Here is a 19,195-nt window from a genome sequence, read left to right on the forward strand (position 1 = left end):
TTAACAGACTTTATTTGTCTCTTTTTGTCCCTCCGAGTTGTAAATCATCACGAATTCATTTGTTTTCCACATCACGGCGCCGGCTTGTTTAAGGAAAAAGGAGCTTGTTTAGAGGGGAACGGTGCCAATGCGACGTTCCGAGCGGCACCATTAAGCTGGCGGGTTAACTGCCTGTGTAATGTCTCTACGTACAGATGTCAAACAGTCCATGGCCGCTTCTTTAATGGCTGTTTCCCTTCTCCTAAGCAGAGGAGACGCTCCTGTCCTCCGTACCGCATCCCGGCGGCGCCCAGCGGGGCCCGCGCTGCCGTATTAAAGATAATAGAATATCAAATTGTTTTTATATCCGGTTGAACGGCAGAGGCTGCCTGCTGAAGGCTTTCCCCTCTCTTGTTTTAGGGCTCATAATTCCTCTAAATCGACGTCATTATGGCATTGAACACAACACGAGGGCATTTATACATCGTCTCGCCTCTTAACCTCCCCGCAGTTGACCGGTGGACCGACGCTGCGGTGCTTAAGACGAACGGCGCAGCTCATTGCGTGAGATCACTGTTGGATGTGTCCCTCCGGTGCCACAAAGCAGCATATTTCATCGGCCGGAGGCCTCGAGCTGTCTGACTGTGTTCCGCCGCAGCCCGCAGAGCGTTGGGCTCCAGGACCGTTGGTGCACTGGCCCAGCCCAGTGAGTGGACGTCTGTCATTGTCTGGTCTTCAGGGGGGAGGGAAATAACAGCAAAATATTTCACATGTAAACTGCCCACTGACGCTCAACGCCCTTCAGGTGGTTTGGAAAGTCGGGAAAGCCGGGGACAAAATTCGGAACGTTTGCCGTTTGAATCTCCACAGCTCCTGGAACTGGTAGATGATCATCCACTGGTGTCGCACCAGTGTTTCCATGGGATTTTTCAGAAGGCGAAGAGGAATTCAGCCTTTTGTTGTCCTCTTATAATGGTCTTGGACTGCATTGTCAGGGAGGCCTGCGTCATTTCAATCCCGCATCACCTTGTGGACTTGTGGTCCAGGCTAGTTGACCTCCGTCCAGCCCTGAGCCATTTGAAAATATGATTGTAATCCTGGTGAGGATTTGGCCCGGGTGTCTATTACCACTGTAATCTGTCACAGCGGCATCCAAAATTCATTCCACGTTCAGGTTAAGCTGCTCTCTCCGTCTGCACCAGCCGTCATCCTGGGAGAGAAGGGAGCGGAGGCAATCCAGTAAAGGTGTTGGCACGACTGGAGGTGTGTGTGTGTGGGTATGTGTGTGTGTGTGTGGGGGGGGGGGGGGGGCTTTGCTTCAATCAAACCCCTGGGTCGAGGATGAAAAAAATCCATCGTGGAACAAGGTCATTTCATTAATGCAGCAGGGATAGCTTTAACCCCAACCTCGTTTCCTCTACTCTCTCTCTCTCACACACACACGTGCACACACACACACAAAATGAGTAGATTTTTATTTTTTTTAAACTTATTTCATACATATTTCTGAAGCCGATCTACCATCCAAATGTGAGACAAATTGGTTGTTGTTGTTCCATCAGAAGTTCTTGACCATGCTAACATGTGTTTCAGCGCGATGTTGCTTCCTTTGTACCTGTAGCAGGTGTGTGTCACCAGGTTTCAGTGCTCTTTAAATCCTTTAATAAGCACTGTTCTCCTGATAGAAGTGGATTTTTGAAGACGGCTGGGTTGGAAGCAAAGCAAAAGACAAAGACTTTGATATAAATTTGGAGTGTTTGTTGTCTGGAAAACCCTGCTCAGATGTTGGGCAACTTGGTGAAGAAGCAATTTGTTTGTCTTGTTAGGAGCAGCTGAAGGCTGCTAGTGAAATGTGTCTTTTGATAGACTTGTCCAATCGGACTCCCTCCCTGTCTGTCCCCTCACAGGCCATACGGACGCTGTGTTTGTGTGTGTGTGTGTGTGTTTATTATGTTTTTATTAACATCTGGTAATCCCAGTAAACCAACGTTTACACTCACAAATAGTCGTTTAATACATTTTCTAAGAGGCATTTTCCATGATTATGGGCAAACTGCTGTTTCAAGGACGTCCCCGATGCCTCTCAGTGAAAGTGTACGTGCACAAAAATGTGGCGACGCTGTAAAGATGGACAGAGGTGGAGCCAGGATGTGATTTTCTTATCTGGGTTACAAGCGCCACACATCAGTCACACCGAAGCCTCTGACTGGTGCAACTTCATCTATCTGGAAAACCTGTCAGCTCTTAGTACATTTATTTTCCCACACATCCCGTCCTCCACCTGGACCGACCCCCCCCCCCCTCCATAAAACATAGACAAACCCAAGTCCAGAGGATAAGTTCTTAATCTTTCACTTAATCTTTTAATTTGTCATCATGAAATTAAAAAATTTGTCTTCGGGCTGAACTCGTTTCTTTACTCCCAACACTTTATTGTGTCTTTTTTAGCACCAAAGTAACGTTCCACAATAAGCAATCAGGACATATTACCCAAATGCTTTTTGTTCCCTTTTTCTGCTTTTATTAGAACGACAAACCATTAGACCTGAAAGCTTCATTCCTTTCTTCTGCTGGTTGCTGTAAAACTTTCTGGCCCTCTTTATAAAATACCTGTTTGTTTGTTTTTTGCTTTGGTCCTGTTGTCGTCAGCGCTAATTAGATTAGAACAGCTATTACCTTCTACAGTGAACTGTTTCATTTGTAGTAGCATCATCTGCAATCTGTCGAACACACTCATTTGGCAAACAAGGGAAACACTTGACCCAGATGCTCAGAGTAATGCAGGTCTGTGGAGTGCAGCCCGACAGAATTTGTCTAATTCCGGATCCTTTGCTGCTGTGTTGATTTGTATTCCTCCACCGTCGCGCTGCTAAATTAGCCTGAACGGTTTGACAAATACGGGGAGAAGGCCAAATGAATTTAGAGGAGCTTCCAGATGATTTGTGAATCCATGCACACGCGCGCACACACAGGCTGCCGCACGTGTAACATCCATGCGCACGTCGCCCGCTCGCACCATCCCACCATCGTAATAATGGGATTAAGTTACTGGGTTTGGGGTGGGATGACCGTATCTCCGTTAGCACCAATTTAGCGTGACTTGTCCGCTCGGCTAACCCAGAGCGTTGGCTTTGTGATCTGCCATGGCTGCCCTCCATCCTGGCTACTTATCGCCACACTGGGACTAATAGAAACATCATTTTTAATTACAGAAATGCTGCGGTGTTGGACGCTGTCGTTTATATTAATGTCCGGCAAAACAATAATCGGCTAGCCGAGCCCTCCGCGGTGCCCCGCGGTAAAACAGGGAAACCTTACATTGATTTTCAGGAGGTCGTATACTCAGAATTGTATCTCTTTCCTCTTCCCCGGGATGATGAGTGAGGCTATTGATCTTCATAAAGGCAGTATTTTGTCATTAAGCGATAAGAAAAGGAGACAGTAATGAAAGGTTTTTAACCCGCGTGTTGGGGACAGAGCTGTTTGACTGGCTGTTTGTCAGGTGCTATGTGCGGCGGCCACGGCAATCGATGCATCTCTGTCCGATCATGGATATGTTCCGGTGAGGGTGAGGGTGAGGGTGAGGGTCCTTACGTATCCTCGAACGCACTGATTTGTTTCATTTATTTTCTGATTTCTTTGTGATGGAGTCGGAGAGAGGCAAACGTGTCGATGTGCACTTCCCTTTCCTGAGTACCTGCATGTTCCCAGCAGCCACACCAGCACTGGCTGCCATCCTGCATGCCAAGTGTGTTTTAGAGACTGTCCACCCCCCCCCCCCCCCCCCCCCCCCCCCCCCACCCCCACCCCCCGGGCAGACATAACTGCCACATATGAGTTATTACACATCTGTCTGTGGCTACGCAGTGCACCAGATGCTGCACCTAATGGCACACCTTACCTCCATCCTGAAAACCCAAGTGGAATTTTCCACTGCCACTCTCCCTTCTTCCTCCTTCATCTCCTCCCAACCACCTCTGTCCAGCGCTGGGAGACGCCTGTAGGGGATCCTCCAGACAGGATATTAATGGGCCTGTCCAGCAGTCAGAAGGCCTGACACAACCCTGTTTTATTGCCACCTCGCCTTGGAGGACTGGGGGGAAACTTGCAAAGCTTATTAGGCGAATAGTGCTGTTTCTCCTTCTAACTGACTCCGTCTCGGCTCCTTTTCATGTTCCCCACCCTCGTCGCCACACTTCTCGCCACCACGCACACTCACAGAGGCACATGCGCAGGGTGACATGTCCCACCTAATCAAGTAGTGGATTATCTTGTCCTGATAAATTGGAGCTTGTAGCACTTGAAAGGTCCTCGTAGAGTCGCGCCTTCTCCCCCTGACAGCAAGAAGAAGCCCCCGGGGAGCGGGAGGAGAAGCCAGCTGGTAATGATCAGTGGTAAATCAAACAGGACTTTCTAGAAAATAGCAATAACCTTAACAAAGCAGGATTAGATGCCATGAACATGCTTCCACCTGCTTCTGCCACCTAAAATTCCCGTTTAAAAAAAAATAAAAGGGCAATTCCACTCTATTCATTGACCTAAAACATGACATTATTTACAGTAGGTTGGGGAATGAAGATAATTAAAGCTGCAGGGACGATTGCAGAATCTAAATATGCAGCAGAGAGCCACAGGCCCTCAGGTATTCATATATTCTACGATTGTGCACTCACCTGGCGCACAGCTGCACAAATCCTTATATTTTTCTCTTTTGTAACACAGTGGTTTAGAAAAAAACAACATTATTGAGTCTGTGCCATGAGGAGCTATGAAATTGACTCTCTGCTCTCACACACCTTGTTTTCTTACTTATCCCAGCGCCGCCATTACAGGCGCGCCTCATATTTACGCTGCAACACCTAGTCATCAAAGAGGCTGCTTCTTATATGTTTGCCTCTTGGTTTTTGCCAGCTATTCTTCTTCTGCGTAAATGTTTATTAGCAATCTCAGGTCCAATATGATCAATACATGCTGTTCTAATCGGATCTAATCTATCTATCTATTTTAAGATGACTGTGTCCGTATTTTTGCTTCCTCCACCCTCCCCACATGCCTTTATTACAACCTGCTTCCGCCATAGTTGTTGGGAAAGGCGACAAAAAGGAACGTGTATTTTAATTCCATCCCAAACTTATATTGATCCGGAGCTGCTCCGCTAATGCTCTCACAGGGTGCACGTCAGTAGTTTGATGGGGTTGACTCGGGACTGTCGAGTAATCCGACCTTATTATCGGCTCTGTTGGCCGTAGCGTCTGCGCAGCATCGTTTCATTCGGAAGAGACTAAAAGGATGAAATAAAACATTTAATGTAATAGAAGCCATAAATCATTCTGGTTCTTCTAAGACCTTTGGAGCTGTTATGGGACGTGTTGTCTGAGGTTATGCTTCAGAGCCTTAGAACACTGATTCGGAATGCTGACAGGCCTCTGTCAGATGAACACGCTACATTCTCGTGATCTGTATTTATGGTACATTCTTGTGTTCTGTGTTTGTCCCCGTAGGAGAACCCCTACATGTGTAACAATGAATGTGACGCCAGCACGGAGGAACTCGCCCACCCTCCCGAGCTCATGTTTGACATCGAAGGCCGTAATCCCACCACCTTCTGGCAGTCCTCATCTTGGAAGAAGTACCCCAAACCCCTTCTGGTCAACATCACTCTGTCTTGGAACAAGACGATTGAACTGACCGATGACATCGTCCTTACCTTCGAGTCGGGCCGACCCGAACAGATGGTCCTGGAAAAGTCGCTGGACTACGGAAAAACCTGGCAGCCCTACCAGTTCTATGCCACTGACTGCCTGGATGCCTTCACCATGGAGCCCAAAACAGTGCAGGACCTGACTCAGCATACCCTGCTGGACATCATCTGCACTGAGGACTACTCGCGCGGTTATGTGTGGAAGTATGACAAAACTGTACGTTTTGAGATCAAGGACCGCTTCGCACTGTTTGCCGGGCCTCGGCTCCACAACATGGCTTCTCTTTATGGGCAGCTGGACACCACCAAGAACCTGAGGGACTTCTTCACCATCACGGACCTGAGAATCCGCCTGCTACGTCCCGCCACGGGAGCAACAATGGTCGATGAGGACAACCTCTCCAGATACTTCTACGCCATCTCTGATATCAAAGTCCAGGGCAGGTAAGACCTCAGCTCTTCAAACCCGACTTATAGATGCATAGACACCATCAGGACCTCCTACAGAGCTGCACTTTCGACCAACGCATCACTCAACTGTCTGTGATCTTCCAAGTATCGCGTCTCATCCGACGCGCTGTAATTAGTGCTTGATCTATAGTATCTTCGGGGCACAAGGGGGCGCTCCGCAGAGGCTGACAGAAGCGCGCTGAAATTACCGCGAGAGTCAGGAGGGCACAGATAGAAGTGGCGTGCCCATTACGCTCTGTGCCTTTTTAACACATGTAAAAGTGGTTGTAGCGCGACAGAATGAAGATTTAATTACTCTTGTTTTGCTTTTCACACTCGAGAGGCTCGCGGTGCACCGGTGCGCGGCGGCAGGATGTCACAACAATCCAGAGATGCAGGCAGATGTGTTGGAGTCAAACACCCAGACTGCAGAGGGAAACATGAACTAACCGCCGCTGTGTCGAAGCAAACATTATTTCGCCACCATACATATTATCAAACACCTTCCAGCCATTTAAAGAATCACTAATTTGTTGATTTTCCTAATAAGCCATTCACATGTACCCCAGGCGCACTGCACAAAGCACAATGCGCACTTTAATGCCACAAATGGACAGGTAGCCTTGAGCAATGGGGGCTGCGGTGATGAATGTTTCTTAGAAATTGAATTTTTGAATTTTCTCATGATTGAGAAGGTCATTTAGAAAAAAAACAAAACAACTCCAGGTCCTTTACCAACACAAAGGACTTGGGCGGTAACCATTCAACGGCGAACTGAGGGGGGTTGATGTAAATGCTGATTATTTATTCTGGGTAATCAGGATTTAACTGGTTGATCCCCGCGGGACTTTGGTTTTGAGAGCGGCTCGTGCGCCACCACCGGGCCGTTATGTTTACCATCACGCTGTTTTCAATTTGACGCCTGTCCGAGAATATTTTCCCGCTGTTTACCAAAGGTAACATACAGTTCAGCTATAATGAGATACACTCTTCACGGAGAGGATTCACTTTTCTTCTCACCCCCCTACACACACGCACACACACCCCATGGAGAATCGCTGCTCAGCCCCTTTCTCCAAGCGTTGTATACGAGACATAAGCTCCTTAACCCTCAGAATACAGTTCTGTGAGACTCGGCGGGAGCGATTTTTTGGGGGCAACGAGGTGGAATCTGGCATATTTCACTGTGCTGGACTCAGCTGCCTTCCGGCTGGATCACCGGCGTAAGAAAGGGTTGAACGTGGAAGGAGATACAGGTTTTTTTTACCACCTCAGTGTGAGAAACAAAGAATGAAACCAAAGTTCTTTAAAAAAATAAGTAGGTCAACCCAGTCAAGACTGAAAAAGAGCAAAAGCAGAACAACTTTGTCCGAGTGGACCTGTTTGCATCTGTCAAATGTAGCTAAAGCCGTTCGAGGGGAGCCAGACGCCTCAGCCATGACCGTTCCCTCCCAGCTCATTACAGGGATAGGAGCAAAGGAACTAGGTGAGGAGGGGGAAGAGAAAATAATCGATGCAAGAATTTCAGATCAAACCAAGCATGAAGAGGTGAGGGGATGGGAACAATGCGAGCAGCCCGGTGAGCTAAGTGAATCTGACACCCTGGCGGTTTCTGTGGACCAGCAGTGTGAGATGAGTGGGTGGCCAGTCAGAAGGAATTTCTAATTATCTGCTGTATGACATTGATAAAATTGCTTTGACTCCCCCCTTTTTACATGCTTTACAGTAACTACAGCCTTCAATCTGGCCACCTGTCTCTCCCCCTTCTGTGATCAATACAGTGTAATTAAAGCCGGAGAAGATTCAGGCTGCTGAAGACGTCTTTCTGGCTGTTGTTCTCTGTCTCCTGGCCTCTGCTCCCCGTCTCGCTCTACTTGTTCCTCTCAGAGGAGTCTTGCATGTGACAGGGTTACTGGGACCTTCGCTACATACAAACGTCTAGTCCCATTTTCATATCTGGACACCGCAAAACTGCCTGTCCTGAAGTTCGCAGCGCTGTCAGTTAAATTATTCACCAGTCTGTGAAACGTGCGGCGCTGGGCAACCTCAGCAAGCACAGCTTCTCCGCCACACTCACATATTTTTTACTTCAAATCTACATCCGATATTCAACCACTTAATTTTCCCTTTAAATTTGGTTTAAATTTGTTTGAAACAACATTTTCAAGCCTTTTTCGGCCGATTCCTCTTGAGCGTCATGGCCCTTCACACACAAACTACTCTGTTTACGCGCCGCCCTTTCAGACGGACCTCTGAACTGGGAGATGACGGTGCCGTTTGATAGGTCTCCGTTTGTTTTGCCAATTCACTCTTGAGCCTGCGCGAGTTGCAATTCCAATTTCCACAGCCTGCATTCGCCATAATAAAGCAAGACCAGAAACAATTCAATCACTTTGACCACACGGTTGACATGGGGACTTGAAGAGAGACTTGTTAAATCCATAGATTGTATTTGAGGATGGACAGAGTGATGCCTGCTCCGGTAGAGGAGCTAGGGAGGTCCAAACTCGGCCTCAAGCCAATCGCCAGCAGTTTAAAATGGCCGACTTGTATTTACAGTGCGACGCAAACACTTCTGCCCACGTTCACAGAAATATTAACCGCTGCCTCCAGCTTCAACACAACAACAGCGAGGAACCATAGAACGTCCATAGTTGGTCTTCTTCCTGCATGAAGTGCCGTCATGACACACAGGATGTCCTCATTTCCTGGAGAACCCAATAAAAGTTCTGTTTCCATCTGTAGTATCTGATTCATTCTATTGCATCCCATAACCAGCACTTATCAGCCATACAAGAAAGATAAGAGGCTTTAGCCGTCCCGCGTTGCCCGGGTCAAACTATTGGCACTTTCTAATTGGTGTGAGATTGAGTGCATGTGTGGATACATTCAACTACAGATCAGCAGTTTGGTGAGTGATGGCTTTATCGGAGGCCCCCTCGGGGAGGAACAAACAAGAAGTCAATCTCTTTCTTTTCTCACTGGCTCTCCGCTGTGCTGGGCTTGCTTTTAGGCCCGCCTGCAGTTGACAGATAATCTATTACTTCTAATTTCATGTTTCTTCCTGCCCGCTCCTCTCCCGGATAAGGCTTTCCACTCGCCGACCCTTCTTGTCGCGCAGGAGTGAAATCAAACAAGAAAGAGCAAATCGGTCAGTCGGCCGTGACCGGGCTAACCATGTAACGTAGAGTGTCGTAACGACAAGTGTTTATGAGCAAAACCATATCGTGCTAATTGTTTGGAGTGAATTGACTTGTGGGTGAAACGCAAATGAGGCCGCGCATCGATCGATCACGTGGACGAGCCTTCCTCCGCCCGTGTGTCCACGTAAGCGTCTCTTTACCTTCAGCTGCGCTTCACGTGTCAGCCTATTCGGTTTTATAATCCGAGTCAGTCCGTTTGCGTGTGGGGCCAAACCTGGACCATCTGTCAACCTGCAGGCCACGTGTTAGCTTCCTGGCTCTCATCAGATGACCCTCGGCCTCGTGTCTGTCTGGCACAATTGAGTTAAGTGAGGTGTATCAACATGGAGCTATCCATCAGACTGTGTGTGTCATATTTAATGATGTGAATGAAGTGTGTGTTCATGGGTGACTCATCTAGCAGCGAATACAGGAAGGGGGAGGAATGATGACTCAACGATAAGTGTTATGAAGTGGTTGTTATGGCACAACTCATTTATTCTGCGTCCCTGAATCACTCACGCTGTCGGCATGTGGATCCTCTGACACATTTTTCTGCATTTTCAGGTCGTGCAGGAAGTGTGATGTGTCCGGTGTTTTCCTAATCAGGCTGTGTGTTCAGGATCCATCATTGTCCTGTTGGTTTTCTCCGTCTTTTGAGTCTCAAAGACACCCGTTAGACCTTTATATATGTTTTTGGCCAACGGACCTAACGGAGGTACGCTAGCTACATCGGAGCAGCTTCACCCTAGAATAGAGGCTAAATTCGTTCTCCAGAAAGACATTTATACAATTGTTTCCAGCCGCTGTGGTGCAGGGACGACAAGATGAGGCTACTTTTGCTAAATAAACCTAAACACTGTGAAATAGCCTGGTAGTGAGTTGGGAAGCCTTGCTGCTATTTCACTATTATAAAAGGAAAATTAAGTCGCTGTGAATTTGGCTTCTTTTTTTAGCCTTTTACTGCTCTAAAGTTCCCGAGTCTTTTACTTTAATAATTGCTTAATCCAGTATCACAGCGATACCGTGCTCTCCATGAATGGTGTGATGAGATAACACAGGCTCTAAATGAAGTTCTTCAGTGGCCTGAGTCTATCCTCACGCCTGCACTTTTTCATTCTCCCTCTTACTTCAAAGCATCCGGGGAAGAGTTTATTTTATTTATTTCCTTCATCTTTGCAGTCAGGTTGGTTTGAAGCTTCCCCCATCTGTGTGGGTCCACTGGGAGAGGAACAACGGGTTGGTTTATTAACTGGTGACCTGTAGTTAGTGACAGAAACAGCCGTTCTTAGGCAAAGGTCTGTGGTTGGTACTTGAAAGAGAACGTGAAGGAGGTGATATGAATAAGTTAAATGAATAGCCTCAGGGTGATGAAGAATGGTCAGTTCTTTGTTGAACAGACCTTTTAGGCTTTGGCTGACATCTTTGGCGCCAGCGTCCTCATTTTGACCCGTTCTCATTTGCTCGTCACTGCCTCAGTCTGAGCTTACTTGACTCCCCAGCTGCTTCTCTATTCCCTTGATCTGCTTTCTCCCCCTCTCCCATTCGATCCTGTCACCCCTGAGTCCAGTCCGGGACATTTCTCCACCTCCCTGCCTTTGATCGGCCTGCCTTGTTGTGTCCGCAGCCCTCCTTGCAGTCTGGCTGACTGAGGAGCTCAAAGGAAATTTCAGTCACCACGTGCACGCTCTGGCATTGACGGCTTTATGAAGCGACGGGATCTGCACTATCATCCTTCTACAGCTCCCGTTTGTAGATTTTTAAATAATTGATGCTAAAAATGAATTACTTATATTTCAAATTAGCATGAAATCCCATTTATTCAGACCTGCACCCATCTGGAGGCAGCTGTGCTGCATCTAATCACATCTGGCTATATTGATATACAGTAAATGCCCCCCCCCCCCCCTTTGTGTAATTGATCTTCTCCGAGCAATACACGTGAACAACGGAGGTGACAATAAATGCGTCAGGGTGTGAAGTGACGGTAGACGTGAAACCTGTGACAGCTGGAAGCATCTGCATGGTTCAGTCTGTCATCACCACTCCGATGTCCTCCTGGATGTGGGCCAAAATGGCTCCAGCCTCCATGTGGAGATGAAAATATCCTGCGTTCCCGTGTGTGTGTCAATCAAACTTTGCTTCAGATGCTTAACCACGTGCCAACGAGGGGCCTTTACAGTCATAGCAGCAGCTTGGTGGTGTCAAATGTCAGGAACGTTAATGATTTCCAACCAAGTCTGCCTCAATCAATTGAATCTTCCTTAACGTCCTGTTTTAACATCGGGTGCGCGTGGACCTCAAATACTGTTTAAGATGAGATCAGCAAAGGTCTGACGAAGCATGTACAACCATCCAATTCGAGTTTTAACCCATAATTTGGTGTTTTATATAGAAAAAGATCGGAATTTGCCTCCTCGCTCCTTGCCTCCTCCTTCCTTGCTCGTCAGTGGGCGTTAACGTGCACTTTTAAATCACAGATAGTCCAATGGTGGGTTATTTTGTGCCAGTTTAAAGCCTCCTCTGCGTCTTCCCGTGCTGCTTGCTGCTCTCACATACAAATGGCAAAATGAAGGCAGGCTGGATTTCAGCTGCTTAGTCTCCGTCTGCTGAATCGCCCCTTTTTAAAGACAATCCAGCTTAAACCTTTTGTGTTGCTCCATCTTTAAGGCCTACGATATTTCATTCCTAAAATATTTGAAACACAAACAGCACATGTTGAAACGGCATCGATGCAACGGGCCATCTGTTGTAGGTGTCGGGGGGGGGGGGGGGGTTTTCTTGGAGGAAAAAATAATGAAAGAAAGCTTAATTTAGAAGCTGACTGTGGACGTAAGCGTCCATCCAGATGGGCGTGTGAGCAGCAACTGAGCTGCTAATGAGGACGTTGGATGAGATTTAGCCCGAGTTTCTCAAGGCCATTGTGGGGGACAAAGCTTGTCTGGACATTTAAGGAGGGGTTCCAACCACGCACGGATCACCGGGGAGATATTGAACGGTTCTGGCGGGCCTAAAAGCAGCTCGTCCGATGGTTAATACGAGCCTAAGAGAGGTTTTAGTCCTCTGCAGTGGGGAACGGGAAAATGCTTCTGATGGTCCAATGCTAACAGCAAAGTGACCCCTGTACAGCCGGAAAGGGTTTGGTCATTGTCAGCTGTCAAAGCTGCTGCCTGTAAGACACAGCTAAGTAATGGAGGGTGTCAGGCGTGATGACCTTGACGATGACGTGGCCCTATTGGTCCCAGCCATCAGTGACCTTCAGCTCGCAGTAGGACCTTTGCAGCCGGCTGGGTCCTGTCTGGGTCCTAAAAAGTCCTAAACTTGTGGAAATCTGTGTTCTCCAAGGTGGAGAAGACTTCCAGCCTCCGGTGAGGGCGCTGTAGAATCTCGGGGTCTTGTTCTTGAGTGGAACTGCAAGAAGAGAGCGAACAGATTGGTTCTGATGCAGGTTTTGGGTCAACACGCAGCTGCTATGCTCATTTTCTACTGAAAGCCCCCTCATAAAAGACAACGAAATGAGAGTTCAATGTTGACATTAAGAGATCACGTGCGAGTGAACCGGCACTGTAAAAAGTAAAACAACCTTTTTCACTCCAAAATAAATAAATAAAAGGCTTTTCATACAGAATAAAAGACATGGAGCGACTGCCGTGAGATTAAAATCACGCGCAGTGAGGGCTCCGCGTACCAATAAAATCAGCCGATAAAGCGCTGCGTCACCGACACTGAGCCCAGCAAGAGTGTAGAAGCCGACCCGGGGTTATTTATCACCGGCCCACCGGCCGGGGTGGGGGGGGTGGACCGGGCCCAGAGATATGAGCAGAAAAGCTACATGTGACATGGAGATTTTATCAGCGGCGCGCCGCCTCAACAGATCCCTTCCCTGTTCTTGGAGATGAAGCTACATTTATTTCTCACTTCACAGGCTCCAGTTTACTCCTTTAACTCGATGCACCGGTTTTCCCGTTGAGTGCTGCTTTGCTGATAATGCAGAGCTTATATTTGCTGCATCGATTCCCTTCTAAATGGGTTTACCATTATTAGTAGCCAGCAAAGACAACAAATTGGATTTACTTCCTGGACTGGAAGATTGCTCTGACAATGTGGCCCATCTGACAAGACCACTGGTGCATCGGCGTGTGGGGGCTGTAGCCTGGCGTGCAGCATCTCCCAGACACGATCCATACATTCATGCTCACACGCGGCTGATTACGGCTCACCATATATTCCCATCAAAGCTCACTGGTCAACTGGGTCATTTTCACGTCGGTTTTCGGTGTCCAGTTGGAGTCATTATCTCCAAAATGGGTTCTAGGGAGTAGAATCCAGTCGTATCAGCAGACTTTTTCCTCCTTCTCACCGTCGACAGAGCACATTCAACATTCATGCAGTGACCCATTTTATTAATGGGGAGGCCTTTTTTTCAGCACATCTCCAGCTCTTCTCCCACTACTGCCGCCCCACTACTGGTAATGGGAGCTCCTGTCGGGCTGCATGACTAATATCCTCATTGACCGTTCCTTCACTGGCGGCCCCCCACCACCACATCACGAGCGGGTAGCCTCTGAGGAAGATGCTCCCATGCTATCTTTTGGGAATCGAAAGGAAAGGATTGAGATTCTGCAGTGGGGTCAAGGCATGAATTCCCAAACTCGTGTAATCACTTTAAAGATCGACACTATTGTTCCGTCGCTTATCAGCTCAACATCAAGCAGATCACAGAAAAGCTACCGAGCAGATAACCGCAAGGAGCAACTTCTCACAGAGCTGAAGGTTAATAATGGACTAAAATTCACCACTTGTCCACAGAGGACAATAAGAAACTTAAGTAAAAACCAAGTTCTGCCCATCACAATACAAAACGACTTAACTAAAGGTCTTTTAAAGGAACCACATATTCCTTTTGAACTTATTCTCATCTCTTTCTAGTAAAGTTTTATGTTGTGTAAAGGGAAATACAAGCTTGCTGAGCCTAAAGTCTCCAAAAGAGGGAAGAAAACACAATAGGACATCAGTTCCCACTATTTAGCCCAGGCAGATACAGCATTTCTAATAGAGGGGCTGTTGAGAGGTTCTTTGTACGTTCTCTGTTTCCCTAATTCACCTTGTGTGCAGATGAACACACACACACACACAGGCTGCACACACACACTGCACCGATGGGGTAACCTCCCCGAGCGAGATATTCGATTCTGATTTCAGTGATGGGAAAAGAAACGGCTTGATAATGGGATCAGTGAGTCATGAAAAGTGAATCTAAGCAAGTTGTCTTTTGTGGAGGACAATGAATGCAGGCTCTCATTATGTGTGACCATCCAGCAGAGCTTCAGCCTGCGAGCAGAACCGCCGCGACAATGCGGCCGCGACTGGCAAAGATAAGCAATCAGGCAAAGACAAAGAGATGTGTTGAATTTAACAGCTTAGGTTGCTCTTTTTGATATGACTTTGTCTCAGCAGTGCTGATGGTGGAAGTGATCCACCAACACACACACACACAGAGCAACACACACCTTACGGAGGATAGCTTTGATCCTGAACCGCGTCAGCCCATTTCCCAGTTTCCCATGATTCACTGGTGTGGTTGTGAAAGGATAATAAGATTCACTTAAGTCTGCCCTTTACGTCACTCCTCACGTCCATTTTTTCTGCTCTGTAATATGAAACTATTTAAAAAATACCGGTTTCAGAGTCCACGTTCTTCACAATGGGACCTGCTAATCAGCCGGTTGATTATGGCCTGACATTTTATGGCGAAGTGTCCCTTTAACCAGCTCAGTTCTTAATGACCCGTGGCTGCGGTTTAAGACTTAAACTGCCAACCTTTTCTGTAATTACACCTGCTCTTTGGGCTCCTGTCTGCTTTCACATTCTGGCTCCGAAGACACTGGAGTTGTCTGCGCCAGACAACAGGATTACATAAAAAGAGTTCCCAAAGTTTACTTGTGCACTTGTTAATCTGTTTGTATGCCTCATCAGATCTTCTTCAATTGCTCTCATTAAGGTAGTTTTACAGTCCTGGGATGACTTGATTTCCAGCTATAAAAATATCAATGATAATTAGCTGATGGAATAAAATCCTACTTTTTGCTAAAGTTCTGCATGTTTCAATAGCTCCATCTGTTTTTATCTGCTTGGATCTCTCTCTCTCTCTCTCTCTCTCTCTCTCTCTCTCTCTCTCTCTCTCTCTCTCACACACACCCACACACAAACGCACACACACGCACACATCGAGGTCAAATGCAGTCTGACCCCTCCCAGTCTGACCCAAACCGATCAATGCTGCTGGGTCTTCAGGGAGTTATTTCCTTTAAGGACTCCAATCAGTGATGTCACTTATGAAATGATCAGCTCTTTTAATATCCCTCCACCCGTTCACCCCCCGATGGAACGCTCCCCCTCACTCCTGCCTGCACCCGGAGTCGCCACGTCTAGGACCCATAGTCTTCAGCTGCGGGCGGTATCAGTGAGAACCAGCACGTCGATTCTATCGAACTGGCTTCGCGTGTCACAGGCAGTAAAGACCTCTTGATTGACTCCTGCTTGGATAGCATGTCCAACAGCATACATTAGTAATGCAGAGGATTGGGTGGACGGGTGACTGGGACGGGTTGGTGCACCCGCCTCAGCTGAACCTGCAGTGACTCTGCTAAATAAAACAGTTAGACATCGTTGTCCCTTCTATAATCACAGCGTCATTTTATAGGAACAGGAAGTGACATCACTTCAACAAGCAATCATCGATTTAATAAGAATGCTGCTAATTTAAAGCTGACTCATATTTCGATGCAGTCAACGGTTGAATTCTGCAGCATCCACCGACCCCATCCAAGGTGTGTTTAATGTCTGAAAACCAGCACATTTATTCCCGTCCCCAGGCAGTTAAAGCCATATTTACATCTGTGTTAAATGTCACACTGTGTCCCATCTCTTCGTGGCTGAAACTGCACCACGTAATGGAAACTGTTTCTGGACTTGCCGCTTCCTCCCGGGAGGAGAGGCGGAGATGAAGCGATAATTAGTACCACTTTTACGGGGAGGGGGAGCCGGGGTTGAACTGGGCGCCGAGGTTTCGCAACTTTAATTTCCCAACATGCACTGCACACAGAGGAGGAGAAGATAATGCGCAGGTGACACATGGGTCGTCTGACCTGTTCTAAGCTCATGCAGGCGAGAGCAGGCAGCTGTTGCAGATGTTTGAAGGTGTGTGCGAGTGCGACAAATACCTCGTTCCCCTTAACGTGCGTGTGTGTTGCACAATTATCTGTTCCCGTTCCCAACAAACCACCTGCACGCACACCCCGAGGCCTTTTCACTCGCCACTCCCGTGTTTCAATTTCATTTCTCATCACGCATAATTAAACCGGAGCGTTCACTCGAGCGTCGGCACCCCCACCCCGCCCCCCCTGAACCCCCCGTGTGAGTTTTTATTCATTTACAGCTCGCACTGAATGCAGCCACAAGCATCAAAATCAACATTTGACCCAACTGGCTGGCGTATGAAAACACCTGGGCGCTAGATTGAAATTTAATTGCTTCACTTAGTTAACCCACTTAAGGACCATGTACAGTTTACCCAGCTCAATTTGTCGGGATCAGCAGTCTTGTGCGTCTGGGATGTTGTAGGCTCGCTTTGTGGGTAATTAATATTAATTACTGGCTGATTCTTTTGGCTTTGAAGCCGCTGCGAGCAAAATTAGAGCAATGTCGGGGGCTGAACCTGGTGAAATTTGCAACGTGGACCAGGTTTACAGAAGCAGAAAGGGTTTGCTGTTTGTTGTTATTTGTTGCTCCACGCGGAGGCTCAGTGTGTCGTTGGACCCATTGTGTCAATCAGAATCCCATTACTGCAGAGGTCAGGGATGCACGACTCCAGGTAAGCCAAGCCTCCACGGGCTGCCCTGCAGGCATTCCTGCCAGGATAAAGAAAAGTCAACATCCACAGCTTCTGCCCCCCTCACATATGTGGAGGGGAATTGGAATCTCATTGGTTTTTTACCAATATAATGTATAACAAATAATAATAATGAAATTAAACGTGGCCCTTTAGCGGTCCAACCAATTAAGCTCATTGCCTTATGGGGAGTTTTATGAATAAATATGAGGACCTTTAGCTGAGTGCCTGCAGCAATAACACTGGGAGCACCTCCCAGAAACAAAGATGCTTCGGCTCCATGAATATTTATTAAACGATACCGGAGTGCTGTTAGAGCTGACGGACTAATAGGAGGAGAGATCTGAAAAGTGGAGGACTGCCTTTCAATCAGCGCTCAGATCAGAAGCACGGCTCGGCTCGGCTCTGGAGCTTTAGTGGCCGCAGCAGTGACGGCGTCGGGAGGGTGGGGGGGGGGGGGGCTCCCCTGGTGTCCACCTGCAGGAGCCGCCGCTGATTGGCGGTAGAACCGCACCGGCGGACACGAGACCCCCGGGGCCCCGCTGGCGGGCTTCATCATTATGCCGACCACGCTGTCACTTCTGGATGCTGATTAAAATGTTGTTGAGGTTAAAAGGCAGCGAAGGTTAAACCACAAAGGGCTCCATGTAAAATCATTTCACGCCACATCCCAGTCTGCCCACACCTCCAACACACACACATTAACAAGTCCGACCTTTATATGGGGAAGCCAGAGGAGCCCATTAAACAGGACTGAGCAGGAGTCCACAGTTGATTTTCGGTCTCTAACGGACTGAACTCAAAGAACTTTTCCTCAGTTCTGCCGCATCTGCGGCGATGCTAAAATTGTGACAGCAGCTGCAGTCCGGTTTTACAAAGCATCGCAACCATGGAGCCGCTCGGAGCGGAATCCTCTCCAGGCTCCGAGGGGCCTTTAAATCCAACATTTTCTGCTTCTATTTTTAAAAAAAGCAACCTTTTTTTTTAGGGATGTGAGAATTTCTGAGCGATGCCGGGAGTCTTGAAATGCCACTTAATTAATCACCCACTGATTTCCGCAAGTGGATAAAGCAAAAAACAGAAGATCAGATAATATTTGTTTTTCCGTCATAGCGCAGCACTTCCTCTGGTTATTAGATGAGGCTCAAAGAATACTCATTTAAATATGATGCTGGAACAATTTCGATGTGTTTTATAGGGCATCCAGCTCTAGAACCATTCCGGAATGTTCCGTAAGATCAAAGCGAGCTTTCATCGGGCTTCGGTGGACTCGGTAGTTTATGTACCCGACCCTGACCTGAACTACAGGGTCAGAGTATCAAAGTGTTCTTTAGTTGATCATTTAAAGCATTAAGCTAACATTTAAATGTGCTCCACAAAGGTGCCTGTGTCGTAAAACAGGGATTCCAGAGAGAGCTCTGGCAGTCCAACCTTCTTTCCTCATCTCAGCGTTGTGCTCTAAGCATGAGGACCATAAATTAATTAAGCAGGTAGGTATCCCCGCAACGCTCATCTCAGCCCGGCGCAAAATGAATTTGCCAAGTTTATTGTTAAATGAAGATTCTGCTGAGGGAGATGTGAGGGAGGCTTTAGTGCACCTTGAGGGGTCTCCCTCTTCCCGGGCTGAAAATATGCTTCTGAGATCTCATCTCATATTAATTTGTCATCGCGCCTTTGCTCCGTGCCGCCCTCTGGCCATCTCCCAGCCATCCGTCGCATAATCATCCTGCCAGTGCTCGTTTCACGCTTTGCCTTGTTTTCCTCGCCTTCCACTCACGCCTTTGTGTCCCTCCTTCCCCCGTCGATCTTCTCCCGACTTTACTACAATTACCTACCCTCTAGTGGGACAATTAAAGCCAAGTTTCCATCCTGAGTGACGGGGGGCGCCAAAGAAAACGGAGGAAATAACGATGGCGCATTTGTTCGGTGACTCGCCTGCCTCGTTCCAACCAGCTTCTCTTGAAGTCAAAGCAGCAAATGTTCCTGACTGTT

The 19,195-nt window shown here is 47.6% G+C and overlaps 1 protein-coding gene across 9 annotated transcripts in view; it reads left to right on the forward strand.

Annotated features, from left to right (window-relative positions):
* Positions 1-19,195, forward strand: part of ntng1a (netrin g1a) — a 64,639-nt gene that overhangs the window by 27,930 nt on the left and 17,514 nt on the right. For all 9 annotated transcript variants that reach the window (XM_029842975.1, XM_029842974.1, XM_029842969.1 and 6 more), the window contains exon 3: positions 5,481-6,124. In XM_029842975.1, coding sequence (XP_029698835.1) covers positions 5,481-6,124 — 644 coding nt within the window. The remainder of the gene's footprint in view (positions 1-5,480; positions 6,125-19,195) is intronic.

The sequence above is a fragment of the Takifugu rubripes genome, chromosome 10 (genome assembly GCF_901000725.2).
Source record: "Takifugu rubripes chromosome 10, fTakRub1.2, whole genome shotgun sequence".
In the NCBI taxonomy this organism is placed as follows: Eukaryota; Metazoa; Chordata; class Actinopteri; order Tetraodontiformes; family Tetraodontidae; genus Takifugu; species Takifugu rubripes.